Source organism: Hipposideros armiger, unplaced genomic scaffold (assembly GCF_001890085.2).
Source record: "Hipposideros armiger isolate ML-2016 unplaced genomic scaffold, ASM189008v1 scaffold_906, whole genome shotgun sequence".
Taxonomy (NCBI): domain Eukaryota; kingdom Metazoa; phylum Chordata; class Mammalia; order Chiroptera; family Hipposideridae; genus Hipposideros; species Hipposideros armiger.
Genome location: NW_017732256.1, coordinates 20074 through 34905, shown reverse-complemented (window position 1 = coordinate 34905; position 14832 = coordinate 20074). Strand labels below are relative to the sequence as shown.

Genomic DNA, 14832 nt, shown 5'->3' with positions numbered 1-14832 from the left:
TTTTTAAATTTTCTTCTAAGTATGATATATTGACTGGGACAGCACACAAGGTTTAAAATATTTTTTGGAAATTTAGCCATAACAATCAAAGAATTGAAACAAGGATTTGTGGTTTAACAAATAACACCAGTCATTTTTCTTTCTTTCTTTTTTTTTTTTTTCAGATAATCCATGCCCAAGTTGGGGGAGGAATGGAGGGCAGGTTTCTTTCCCTTTCCATCAATTCTCTACTTTGCTTTTCTGTGGGAAGTTATCCTGAGCCTGTGGGGAAATTAATAAATTTATTTAATTAAAGCAAAAGGCTGAGCTGTAAAACTTTACTTGATTTAGTTATATTTCAATATAAACACATTTTTACTACACTTTTAGCCCTATCCATCCCGGGTTCTCAACACCAACTGTACATTAGAATCACCGTGTGTTCTTTCGTTTTCATAATAATGTCCATGTGAGTTCTGGGCATTGGTATTTTTAAAGTACTAATATCAGGGAGGTCCAAGATGGTGGAGGAAATAAACACTGTGCCTGAGTCTCTCCATGAACGCATTAAAATTACAGCTAAATTATAGAACAATCAATCTGAAGAACCATCTGATGTCTAGCCAAACAGAAGTCCTATGACTAAAAATATTAAAAAGCCATGTTGAGATTGATAGGAGTGGAAAAGATGCAAAATGGCTCCAAACCCCTCCAAGTGGTGGTTGAGAACCAGGAGGCATATTTTGGCTGCTGAGGTTCCCCCTGGAGGAGCGAGGAACCCCAGCCCCCCACACCTCGGAGTACTGGTGCCAGAAAGAGGAGCTCCCACAATATCTGGCTGTGAAAAAAAGTGGGGATTCTGACCATCCGGGTGGGATGGAAGGCTTCACAAACCCAAATGTCCTCTTAAACAGCCTGCGCACAGACTCACTCGCTTGCAGGCACTCACCTTGGGCTCCAGTGGAGGGACAGTGACTCAGGAAGCAACAGAGACATAGGGGGACACAGATTCAGGTGTATGTCTCTGGGGGGAGGACTGGAGAACAGTCAGCATGTTCCCTGTGTGAGATGCTCTTCCTATGCAGCTGGCAGGCAGACGCCATCTTTCCTGTGTTGAGCCCGCCCCCACAGAGCCAAATCTAAATCTGACTGGCGTGATGAGCTCTGCAGATCCATTCTGCTGACTCACTGAAACCCAACCCCACCCAACTCGCCCAACACTGGAGCCACTTTCTCCACAAGCAGCCAGCCTCACCTGCATTGCATTATGTCTTGAAAAATGATCAGAGTATGACAGGCCCCAGGAAAGCGGTGACTGGCCTTGGTGTGCTCTGGGACTTTTGCTCAGCACTAGGCTCAGCACTGGTACCAAACCAGAATTTACATTAACCTGGTGACCACAACTGTTCCCACTCTAGTGACTCCCTGAGACTCTGCCTCACCCAACTTGCATACCGCATGAGGCTTTATTAGTGGCTGAACCTTAAGGGAGTTGGCAGGTGGCAGAAGGCCTTGGGGTGTTCTGGCTTTTTGTGGAAATACCCCAGGCCTAGTGCTGGTGACAGACATCCTCAGTTTGTACCTATCCCACATGCTTCCAAGTTCAGCACAGGCAGCGAACAACCATGGATCTCTTTGTAGCTCCTACCAGGTATTCCCTGAAAGTCATAGGCAGTGAGTGACCTGGGCCTGCACTAGAGTCCCTCCCAAGAGGCCCCAGAACCAACATATTTGGAGGTTGGCTTCAGATCACAGCAGAGCCTCACAAATGGGACACACAAAGAATGGTCTCAACAGGCAATGGAGCCTGCTGGGGCAAATCTCACTCCATAGGGTAAGCCTTCTGAACAGCAGCGCATAAGCTGTAGACATGGCCAAACACCACAGCCAGTCAGCCTGAGGGTCAGTACCATTACTGACATAGCAATAGCAATCAAGGCTCAAATATAACAGGAGGGCACACACAACCCACACAAGGGACACTCCTAGAGCACCTGGCTCAGGTTACCAGGGAGACTGTGTCTCTGGGCCCCCCAGGACACCTACTACATAAGGCCACCCAGCCAAGACTGGCAGACATAGCAAATCAATCTAATGCATAGAAACAAAAACAGAGAGGCAGCCAAAATTAGGAAACAAAGAAATGCATCCCAAATGAAAGCCCAGGTGAAAAATTCAGAAAAAGAACTAAACAAAATAGAGGTAAGCAACCTGGTAAGTAAAATGGAGGTACAGAGTTCAAAACAATGGCTATAAGGATGCTCAAGGAACTTAGTTAGAACTTGAAAAAGGACAAAGAAACCATAAAAAAGAACCAGTCAGAAGTGAAGACTACAGTAACTAACATGAAGAATGCACTACAAGGAATCAACAGTTGACTAGATAAAGCAGAGAATTGAATTAATGATTTGGAAGACAAGGTAGCAGAAAATACCCAATCAGAACAGCAAAAAAAAAAATCCCCCCCCCAAAAAAAATGAGGCTAGTTTAAGAGACTTCTGGGACAACATCAAGCATAACAACATTCTCATAATCAGAATACCAAAAAGAGAAGAGAGAAAGCAAGGGCCTGAGAACCTATTTGAGGAAATAATGACTCAAAAGTTTCCTAACCTGGTGAAGGAAATAGATACACAAGCCCAGGGAGTGCAGAGAGTCCCAAACAAGATGAACCCAAAGAGGCCCACACCAAGATACATCATAATTCAAAAGCCAAAGTTTAAAGACGAAGAGAGAATCTTAAAAGCAACAAGAGAAAAGCAGTTAGTTACCTATAAGGGAGCTCCCATAAGACTGTCAGCTGATTTCTCAACAGAAACTTTGCAGGCCACAAGGGATTGGCACAAAATATACAATGTGATGAACAGTTAGAACCTACAACCAAGATTACTCTAACTAGGGTGGCTGGGTGGCTCAGTTGGTTAGAGTGTGTGCTCTGAACAACAAGGTTGCCGGTTCAATTCCCACGTGGGTGAGAGAGCTGCGCCCTCCACACTAGATTGAAGACAACGACTTGAGCTGAGTTGCTGCTGAGCTGCCGCTGAGCTGCCGGTGGGTGGCCGGATGGCTCAGTTGGTTAGAGCACGTGCTCTTAACAACAAGGTTGCCGGTTTGATTCCTGCATGGGATGGTGGGCTGTGCCCCCTCACAACTAGATTGAAAAACAGTGACTGGACTTGGAGCTGAGCTGCGCCCTCCACAACTAAATTGAAACAACTACACTTGACTTAGAGCTGATGGGTCCTGGAAAAACACACTGTTCCCCAATATGTTCCCCAATAAAAATAAAAAAAATGATTACTCTACCTAGCAAAGCGATCATTTAGAATTGAAGGATAAAGAGCTTCTCAGACAAGAAAAAGCTAAAGGAGTTCATCACCACCAAACCAGTATTTCAAGAAATGTTAGAAGGACTACTTTAAGATGGAAAAAAAAAATTATGAATAATGAAATGGTGATAGCTGCATATCTATCAGCAATAACTTTCAATGTAAATGGATTAAGTGCTCCAATCAAAAGTCATAGGGTGGCTCAATGGTTAAGAAAACAAAAACCTTACATATGCTGCCTACAAGAGACTCATTTCAGACTGAAAGACACACATAGACAGAAAGTAAAGGGATAGAAAAAGATATTTCACAAAAAATGGAAACAAACAAACAAACAAATGCTGGGGTAGGAATACTTATACCAGACAAAATAGACTAAAACACAGGCTACAACAGGAGAATGAAGGACTCGATAATCCCATTTCAGGGTACTTATCTGAAGAAACTCAAAACGCTGCTTCGAAGGGACCATATGTATCCATATGTTCATTGCAGAATTGTTTACAATGGCCAAGATGTGGAGGCACCCTGGGTGTCCATCAATGGATGATGCATAAAGAAGAGGTGGTACATATATACAATGAAATATTGCTCAGCCATGGACAGGAATGGGTCTTGCCATCTGTGGCAGCATGGATGGACCTGGAGGCTGTTTGCTGAGTGGAGTATGTCAGACAGAGAAAGACAGATGCCATGTGATTTCGCTTATGTGTGGAACCTAAGAACAAAATTAACAAACAAAACAGAAACAAACTCACAGATGCACAGATCATTTTGATGGTTGCAAGATGGGGGAGGGGTTAGGGATATGGGTGGAAAAGGGGGAAGGGGTTAAGAAGTACAAATTGGTTGTTAAAAAGTAGTTATGGGGGGCAGGTCGAGTGGCGCGTTGGTTAAGAGCTGGCTTGGGATGGCAGAGGGCCCCGGTTCGGATCCCACATATGAGGGCCAGTGACACTACCCTCTACAGCTAAGATGCTGAACAACAGCTCAACCTGGAGCTGGGCTGCCGTGAGTCGCCCGCGACGGCTTAGGCTGCAGTGGGTTGCCACGGGCTACCGTGTGTAGCCAGCAGGCGCAGTGAGCAACCATCCAGAAGACAGGGACTGATCTGTCTCGCCCAGGAAGCGTGCAGTGATGTGCCAACTTGGGCCAGTGAAGCAACGTCCTCCACAACTAGACTGAAGAACAAAAGGACAGCAACTTGTCTGTTCCCCTTCTCCCAATTCCCCAGTGCTGTTCCCATCCCCCAATTCTCCAGTGTTGTTCCCATTCCCCAATTCCCCAATAAAAGTCTTTAAAAAAAAAAGTAGTTATGGGGATGTAAGGTATAGCATAAGGAATATTGTCAATAATATTGTAATAACCATGTATGGTGTCAGATGGGTACTAGATTTGTTAGGGTGATAGATGGGAGAGGTTGGGTAAAAATGGTGAAGTATAAATTGGTACTTATAAAATACTCATGGGGATGTAATGTAAAGCATAGGGACTATACTCTATGATATGGTAATAACTATGTATAGTGCTCGGTGGGTACTGGACTAGTCAGGGAGGACACTTCTTTTACTGTATAAAAGTCTAACCACTGTGGTGTCCTGAAATTAATATAAAATAATGTTGAATGTCAACTATAATTCAAAAAAATTCTTTAAAGGGGGAAGAAGGTGAAGAGGAATAAGAGGTCCGAATTTCCAGGTGTAAAACAAATAAGTCACAGGGATGTAAAGTACAGCAAAGTGAATATAGTCAATAATATTGTGATAGTGTGGTACAATGTCAGATGGTTGCTGGACTTATCATGGTAACCACTTCTTTAGATATAAAAATGTTGAATAACTATGGTGTGCCCCTGAAACCAATATAATATTGTATGTTAGCTATATTTTTAATAAAAATCTTAAAAATTGAAATAAAGTACTAATATCAGAAACTCTGGGAATGGAGCCCAAGCAATATAATTTTTCAAAGCTCCCTAGACAATTCTAAAATGCAGCCAAAGTTGAGAATAACCACTATATAAAAAAGAAAAGAGGTGTTGATTATAAGGATTTTAGTTTTTAAATGCCTGTCTCCCCTCAAAAAACAATGTCTCACTAGGGGAAATTTAGACTTTGAAATTAAATAATGAAAGAAGAAAGACAGTATCAAGGTATAGAGAATCACCAGAATGTGTGTGTGTGTGTGTGTGTGTGTGTGTGTGTATTCTGTGGGTGGGCCTTGATAAAATTCAGTGGTTATTACCCACCCTGAGAGCAGAAACTTTTCTGATGATCTAATGAAAGCTCTAGCTTTCTCCAAAACAATGTACAGGTATGCAAATTTTGCAGATTTTAGGATTATCACATTTTTCCTTAAGTTAGTGTTAGGATATCTGATATACTCATAGACTCTTATGACTATGATAAAAAAAAAACAAATAAGCAGGTAAAAAAATCAACAATAAGAATCAAGACTGAGTCTTGATTTTGCCTCTAAATTGCTATGCAATTCTAGCTAAATCATTTAAGGTTGCGAGGTGTCAATTTTTCTATAAATTGAAATTTTTATCTGCCCATAGTGCAGTGTGGGTAATATTTTTACAATTCTGTAAAAAAAAATCATTTGAGAAGACATGAATATATGTAAAAGTACTTTGAAGAGGCCGGACGAGTGGTTCAGTTGGTTAAGAGCTCACTCAAGAGTTTGAGCTCTGAGCAACAAACGGTTCAATGCCCGGCCCGAGCTGAGCTGCCAGCTGAGCTGCCAGCAGGTGGCAGGATGGCTCAGCTAAAAAAGAAAAAGTACTTTGAAAATTTATGATGTATTATTTAGAGATATTCAGAATTAATTTAAGAAGAAACATACAATTCCTTAGGGAACTGACATACTCATGTAGCTCTCATTTTTATATACATCTGCCTTGTCAGCAAACCATAGATTATAAGGAATTTAGCAACACTTGAGTTTTACAGTCTATACTAGAAGAATGGTGAGTCCCAGCCCCAGTTACCCGATGTATTCAATCCCTCTCTCCCTGCAGGATGATGATTCTCCTGCACTTTTTGCTCGTGGCACTTTCTGTCAAACGGCTAGAACTTATAACTTGAAAAAATTCAGCATGAGTTAAAATGCAAAGGAAAGGTAATAGTTCCAGAGGAAATGAAACCTATGAACTAAAATTCACTCTTTTTCACAAGAGCCCTGAAATATTTGTTTCTTTTCCCCTGCACCTTTTATACAACCCAAGGCCCTGAGGACTCCTGATGCCATGTTCCCTACCAGAGAATCACTACGTAGTAAAGTCACCTTCTTCCTTCCCAAGGAAACAGTCTCAGAAGTACCATCAGTCCCAAGATATTAAAGTATAAAATCTAGGATTAAGAATAAAGCTCATTTTCCATAGCCAGTGCTTCAGAGTTAGGGCCATTTACCCAGACTGCAGGCAGATGTTAACCAGAGATGCAAACTTTATGTGCAAAGAATAAGCAGGGCTACCCTAAAAGAAAGACAGCAGCCAAAGCCTGTGTATTCCTGGTGTCAGTGTTTCCCATTTATTTCATTGTCTGAGCTGTAATGAAAAGAAATAAAAATGTGCGTGGAGGGCCCAACACAGATATTGAATTGCTGTTTACCACTCCCCAGAAAAATATAATATTAAACAAAATGCAGAGTCACATAGTTCAAGCTACTTTCTGTCTGTTCATAAAGGAAAATGCTTTATATGCAGAAATTTCAAGTGAGAGAAGATGTCAGGTCTCCAAAAGCAGCTATTCTTAAACAAAGCAGCCAGAAAATTAATGCACTGGAGATGGCTGTGACCGCAATCTTGGATATCAGCCAGCGTCATCACCTCTCTTGGTAGGAGCGTGTTTTTTGAACTGCTTATTGTACCCACAAAGCCTATCTAAGTATTCTAGTTTTTGGACGTAAAATCTTTTCCCCTCTTTTATAGAGTATTGCTTTAACTGTTAAGTTATTCTTTCCACAAGCCCTTGCTGACCCCTACTATAAGTGAGACACTGAAAAAGAATGATATATGACAGAATTTGTGATATTTTTGTTATACGTAAAGAGGAACGGGCCATTTAAAGACCTAATCAGTTGCTTCTCCCCTCCCCCTTCTAGACAGCCTGCCTATGCCCCCTTGTTACCTCCACTTTGAAGTGGTTTTCATCCAAGACAGCTAAGAAGGGGAAATCTCTACTTCAGTGACATGACTCCATCAGCTTTTCTGTCCCCGACCACAGAAATTGAGCCTCTCTGGAGGGTGTGTGTGTGTGTGTGTGTGTGTGTGTGTGTGTGTGTGTGTGTTCATTCTCCCCAAACAAGAGCACTCATCTGAATGTCAAATGTTTGAAGAATTTGGTGTTTTAGGTAATCTCATATTCTCGTTAATTGAACATCACCACTTATATAAATCACCAGATCGCAAACAAATAGGGCAAAAGGCTCTCAAGGTGGTGATTCCCTTTGTATGAATCAGGAATGTGCACACCCAAGAGTTTAATAACAAAATAATACACCTTTTGTGGACAGTTGATATTTTTTTATGTGTATCATGACTAATAGTCATGGCTGTAATTCATCACGTTAAAATAGCCATCAACAGTTCTAGCTGTACAAAATTAAAATTAATTGAGTCCTTTGTCACCCTGGCAGAAGCTAATAATTACGTCATTATTAACTATATAGGCAATAACCAAAATGTTTTTAACTTCTTTTGGTTTAAGAAGCTCTATTGCATATTAAAGTCTAGCATGTACAAAGTGAACAAAATGGAACAAAATTAGGGAAAAAATCCTAATGTATTTAATCTGAATAATTCTGCAGATTAAGCTACTCTTACGTTTATCTACTATTTGGAGAACATCGGCTCTTAAGCACTGTCCTAGGTGCCCTGCATATTTGATTCTTTTTATCCTCTCCACATCCATGGAGGCATGTTGGTGCAAGCCTCATATGATAGATGAAGAACTGAGGCCTACAGGGGTGAAGTAGGCATCCCAGAAGCACAGAATCAGGACAAAGATGCAAATTCAGGTCTGTCTCACTCCAAAGCATCCGTTTTGATCAGTGAACAACTACACTGTTGAACAAAGACCTTGTGGATAAGTACAGGAAACATCTTTCACAGATATATGTTCAAACACTTGGAAAACAAAACACTCTTCTTATAAAACATGATCAGGAGTTTTCTGAAGGCTAAACAAAACTGGTGTCTATCAAGAGTCTCAAGAGGATGCTCCTCTTGGAGCCATAGTTATTCCATCTCTTCTTGGCCCACAAAATGTTCAGGCCAGGGGCAGAGTGGAATGAAGGAAATGAAGAGTCATTAACCACACTAAGTGTCCTTAAGAACAGTTCTGATGTCATTTATCTCCACCTTCCAAGAATACTGGGATGGCCTTACACAGACGTGTGACAAATACGGTCAATTAAATCTGTGAGGATAATGGAAAAGGTTACTGAGGAAGATTTGTTTTAGGCATTACTTTAACTCAAGCTAATGTGCCCTCTTGGCAAGCACAGCCACTGTGAGGTGATGTGAGGTTAGAATAGTCAGGTCTATGGTTGGAGGGAGCTGAGCCCTGCTCTGCATATGCATGTTATAGAGCCTCAAAGGAAGTTTTTCCAAGAGTCAAGCAAGCCGTAGCCCCCAACTAGGGATTGAGCCTGTGTTTTTGGCTGGATTATGATTGCTTATTAGATTCTAAAGGGTGGTCAGAAGCAGTTATACAGTTCTAAGGGAGCCAAAAACCTGGGCAGGAATTAGAAAGAAACTTTGTTCTGACTTTCTCCCAGGGTGCCCCTGTGGTGTCTACCCTTCAATAAACAAAGCAACCTTAAACTAAGTTACAGAATATTTTATTCATCTTTCCTCTTCTTCCTCATCACCACGCTTCTTCTGTGGCAATCACATGATTGCCTTGGCCTTCCCCAGGCCTCTCCCACACACCCCAAACTGCACAGCGGTGGTGGTGGCCAGTTGAATCTCCCTTACGTAAGGTCCCTTAGCATGATGAGAGGCCAAGCGTTACCTTTACTTACTGTGCTCCCTCTTCTGCCTAAGCCCTGTGCACGTAGGAGCTTTACAGGTTCCCCAAATTTGAGTAACAGAGCAATGGACCATGGGCTCCTGTTCCTATGTATTGTGTCACCCTCTACCTAACTCTTGCATTTGTCAGTAAAAATCTGTGGCTACTTAATGTTTTGTAATCTCCCCTTATGAATGCTCTACTGCTAAAAATATACCATGACCTTTATGGGACAATTGGAAATTTGAAGACTGACTCTGTATTTAATTATATTAAGGAAATATTAAATTTCTGTTTAGGAGTGAGAATGGTATTGTGACAATATTTTTTTAAGAGTGTATAGCATATATAATAATATATTTAATATATAATGTGTAATAATATCTATAATATACAATAGAATATTTACAGATTGAATTATATAATGTCTGGGTTTTTTTTCAAAATAACATGGGAGGGCTGCAGCAGGTAAGGCTGTGAATAAAATAGAATTGTCCTTGAGTTGATCATTGTTGAAGCTGGGTAATGGGTTCATTGTGCTGTTTTGTTTTTCCATATATTAGAATTTTTCCATGACAAAAAGCTTTTTAAAAGAAATCAAAATTGGTTAAAGTTATTTTTAATCCACATTAAAAAATTATATTTTTCAAAAATATTTTAAAATATGTGTACTTTTTATGATTTAATGTTTCATGGAATAGGAAGATCTAAAACTGCACATAAAATACTACATGTTCATATATACTATTTATGTATGCACATAAATGGAAGAAAAAACTACACAAAATATAAATTATGGTTGCCCCTGGCTAACAAGAATACATATTATTTTTCTTTACTCATTGTTACCTTTTTGAATTTTTCAAATTTTCTAAAAAGAAAATATATTATATTTACAATTTTATAAAGTGTGTGCATGGTGTGTGTGTTTATGTTTATCTAAAATAAACAGCATCATATTGTAATAGTGATTATGTCTGGGTGGTGGCATTATTGATCCTTTTCATTTTTGTTTCTTTGTCTCTATATTTTCTTCAATTAATAAGTACAATTTATAATCAGAAAACATAGCATGAAAAATTAAAGCTAGATTTATTATACTTTATAAGTAAAGGATTATATTGGGCAATATAACATACAAGTATAAGGAACTACATATTATATTATATATTGTTATATATATTATATATTAGTATGTATTATAATTAATATATAACTATATTACAACTAAATATTATAACTTCCTATTATAGTATCTATATAATGTGTTATAACTATATAATAACAGTATAATATTTGTAAGTCAGTCCAAGAGAATTTTAAATTCTCCTTGAAAGCATATGGTAAGCTTTTAAAGTGTTGATATAAAGTCCTTTGCATGGCCACCATTATGTAGGCGTGCGCTTGCCTTCACGTACTCAATTCCTTAATAATCATGTTTCATTTTCTATCCAACTCCAGGTATATCCATGCCAATACCAGTCTTTGGGCTACAGGATGATTCCAAGGTCTTCAAAGAAGGGAGTTGCTTACTCGCCGACGATAACTTTGTCCTGATTGGCTCTTTCGTGTCCTTTTTCATTCCCTTAACCATCATGGTGATCACCTACTTTCTAACTATAAAGTCACTCCAGAAAGAAGCTACTTTGTGTGTGAATGATCTTAGCGCACGGGCCAAATTATCTTCTTTCAGCTTCCTCCCTCAGAGCTCCCTGTCCTCAGAAAAGCTCTTCCAGAGGTCAATCCACAGGGAGCCAGGGGCCTACGGCAGGAGGACTATGCAGTCCATCAGCAACGAGCAAAAAGCTTGCAAGGTGCTGGGCATCGTCTTCTTTCTGTTTGTGGTGATGTGGTGCCCCTTCTTCATCACGAACATAATGGCCGTCATCTGCAAAGAGTCCTGCAACGAGGATGTCATCGGATCCCTGCTCAACGTGTTCGTTTGGATCGGTTACCTCTCCTCAGCAGTCAACCCACTAGTGTACACATTGTTCAACAAGACCTACAGGTCAGCCTTTTCGCGGTATATTCAGTGTCAGTACAAGGAAAATAAAAAACCATTACAGTTAATTTTAGTGAACACTATCCCAGCCTTGGCATACAAGTCTAGTGAACTCCAGAAGGGACAAAAAAAGAATTCACAGAAAGATGCCAAGACGACAGATAACGACTGCACTATGGTTGCTCTAGGAAAACAAAATTCAGAAGACGCTCCTACAGACAGTATCAACAGAGAGAATGAAAAGGTTAGCTGTGTGTGATAGACTGGTTGCCATGACAACCACGGAGGGCACACTGAGCAAGTTTTTACCTATCTGGAGAAAAAAGAAAAGATAATAGGGAGACTGGCAAAAAAAACTAGGCCAGTCTAGTGCAACCAACAATATCTAGATGCCTCATTTTATTCCGTCAGTGAAAAGCAGGGTTCAATGCCACAACATGTGCACTTCAAAAATGTTCTGACAGCATTTCAGCTGTGAGCTTTATGATACTTATTTTTAACATTGTAAATGATGTCTTTAAAATAATTAGCTTTTATTGTATAATTATAATGAGGCCATAAATAAATCTAAATTAACCTCTATTTTCAAGTGAAATCCTTGCTACTATGTTATTAATTGATGGCATGACGTGGTTACCTACTGCTGTAAATAAAAATAGCTATAAATAGTGAACAATTTGTCGAATATAATGGCCTTTTAAAGAAGAAATTAATTTAAAACTAATGTATTTTGAACAACAGAAAAAGACACTAAGGACAGTGTTATGAAGTCAGTATTGCTAAGATAATTAAATGAATTACTTGACAGCTTTTTCATTCCTGCTTTTTCATCAATGCCATTTTAAAATATTCACAAAGTTGCTGGCATTTGCTGCAGTTCAAGTAAATTCTTCTCAGAAGTGAAAAGATTTTAAATGTTATTTCCTAACTATTGCTGCTTTCTCTTCTACTACCTGTGCTTTAGTCTGAATTTCCAATGTGGTCTTGTTTAGCATTTGTTCTACTAGCTACACTTTCAAAATGATAATTTAACATTACCAAATACATTTCTAGAAATTGCTTCTCCTAAACAGCACCATAAGAGGCATTTGATAACTTGCCCTTTGTGACTGCATCGTGCATGCGCTCCTTTCAGCAGTAAGCAGTATTAACGTAACTGTGTCAGGATTGAGGAATAAACTCAGGTGTTTGGCTATTGACAGCAATACAGTCTTAGGACATCCCTGTAAAATGCAGGTGACTTTCCTCTGGGTACCCATCAGGTAAATTTATGCTTTCAGAGCAATCTATATAATTTACTAAAATTGTTGCACTTTGGTTTCACAATCATCTACTGAGTATATACTACCTATGAAGAAATGTCCTAGGCACTAAGCATATAAAAATAATTAAAATAAGATCCCCACCTTTAAAGAAAATACCTTATTGGGATGGTCCTTGTCAAAAATATTAACAGACATTTTTTGACAATCAATTCAACTTACTTCTTTCTTACCTGGTTTAGTAACTGATTTATTTCAACTCTGATAGTAGTTTTCTCAATAAGCTTCCTAATCGGTTGCCAATTAATACCAACCAAACACAGGAAGGGGAAAATATCAATTGAGGTCAAAATTTGCGATTAGTTTAGAAATACGCACTTCAACCTGGACCCAGTCTGTAATTACCAAAGTTTTCAGCAAAATTTTTGTTCCACTTCCCTAAAAACTAATTCATTTATTACCCCACCGACACTGGGCTCCCTAATTTAAAAAAAAAAAGTAGCAATATAATATTTTGTATAAAAGTTTGCCAAAGAAAGAGATTAACAGCAGTTAATTCACCTTGATAAATTCACTCTAGGTTAAACTGCACATTCTTATTGGAATAGATGTTAGATATGTGATTACAATACTAAAGCATTTCTATTGAATGAAAAATCATATTTTGCTCTAAGCCATTTGAAAAAATTACAGACTTGAAAACTAAAGAATGTGAGAGGTGTCACTGCGTAATTTGGAAATGCATCACGGCTATCCTAACTACATCCCTATAGATATATTGAAAAGTGTTTATTTCAAAGCTAGAATTTATAGTAAGCCACTTGTATCAAGGCTGCATTTGATCTGAACTACTTTAATGATTATACCATGCAAACTGATAAAAATACAAATGTTAAAAAAGTCTCTGCTCTAATGTATTTTGCCTTAGTTTATAACTCTACACATCTCATTATACAATATATTAGAGAAAAAATTGCAGATTCCACCCATGTACTCAATCTTGATCAGAATGAATATAAATGCTGCCTGACAGATGTCTTTTGACTGCGTATATATTACAAATCTGTATGTTTTTCTCTCCATAAGTATCTATTCAAGTGTATATTATAGACAAACATGCATCTGTATACATGTACAGGCATGTTCCCATGCACTTTATTCGATATTTATATATTTATATGGAGGAAAAGCAAGAGTCACTTATGAAAACACTCAGTATATACATGTGTGCATGTTGGTATCATATCGATTTAAATGTGAATTCATGTTCTAATGTTTCTATGACCTTCCATTGCTGTCAAAGCAGATTAAAATGTAACAGAAGCATCAGTTCTTTAAATAAACTGGAAGTTGACCCAATTTTATGAGAAGACTAACACAATTCGATGAGGGTTGTGAAAACAATGGTCCTTATATATAGCTGATTGATCTTAAATAAAATGGTACCTTCAGGCTCTTTGTTTATCTGGGAACTTTCTGACTACTGAGGCTTTTTAAATATAACCCTTAGCCCAGTGAAACACAGTCCTTGAATGTTTATGGGTCTGTAATTAAAGAACTCAGTCCTAATAAATACTATTAAAATAGAGTGACCACCTTACTCTACTTTAAGATGAATAGCAGATTCTTCTATATTTAAAGAGAGGAACTAAATACCATAATTAGTGAAAACCCTCCATTTAAAACATACTTAATCTCTTGGCCACAGCGCCACCTCATGGTCATTTTTTAAAGTGGCCAAATGGAACTGCTTTTGGCAAAGGGTGCTGCTCCCATTTGTGCATCAATGAAACATATTTATAAAGCGTTAAATTATTCTGTGCCATATGTAACAAAAAAGTGAAGATTATTTTATGTAATGATTTTAATTAAGGTTATTCTAAAATATTTCAAGAGAAAATGAATAATTGTAAATAAAGTATAGTCAAAAATAAATGCAAAGTCCATAGCTGTGTCTATTACAGAGAGTTACCCCAAACCTTCCAGGCTGGGAACTCCAGGTATCATCTAGCTACTCTGAGAGCCTCTGGAGCTCAGTCACAGAGCTAGGGCCCACCTGGTCGAGTTAGATTTATGGTCCTGCTCCAGTTTCCAGTTATCTGCAGCAGACAGATGCCCCATGTTTGACCACTGTGTCTGGTTCCACGTAGCCTAGGAACACAGATGCCCAACTGCTGCTGTACCCCCAACACATGCACACAGGTACGTGTGGATACAGTTATACAGGTGTACCCCAAGACATG

The 14832-nt window shown here is 38.8% G+C and overlaps 1 protein-coding gene across 2 annotated transcripts in view; it reads left to right on the top strand.

Moving 5' to 3' along the window:
• HTR2A (5-hydroxytryptamine receptor 2A) overlaps window positions 1-14501 on the top strand; it is a 74848-nt gene extending 60347 nt beyond the window's left edge. For both annotated transcript variants that reach the window (XM_019630381.1, XM_019630380.1), the window contains one exon: window positions 10787-14501. In XM_019630381.1, coding sequence (XP_019485926.1) covers window positions 10787-11586 — 800 coding nt within the window. In that variant the 3' untranslated portion in view covers window positions 11587-14501. The remainder of the gene's footprint in view (window positions 1-10786) is intronic.
• The last annotated feature ends 331 nt before the right edge of the window (window positions 14502-14832 follow it).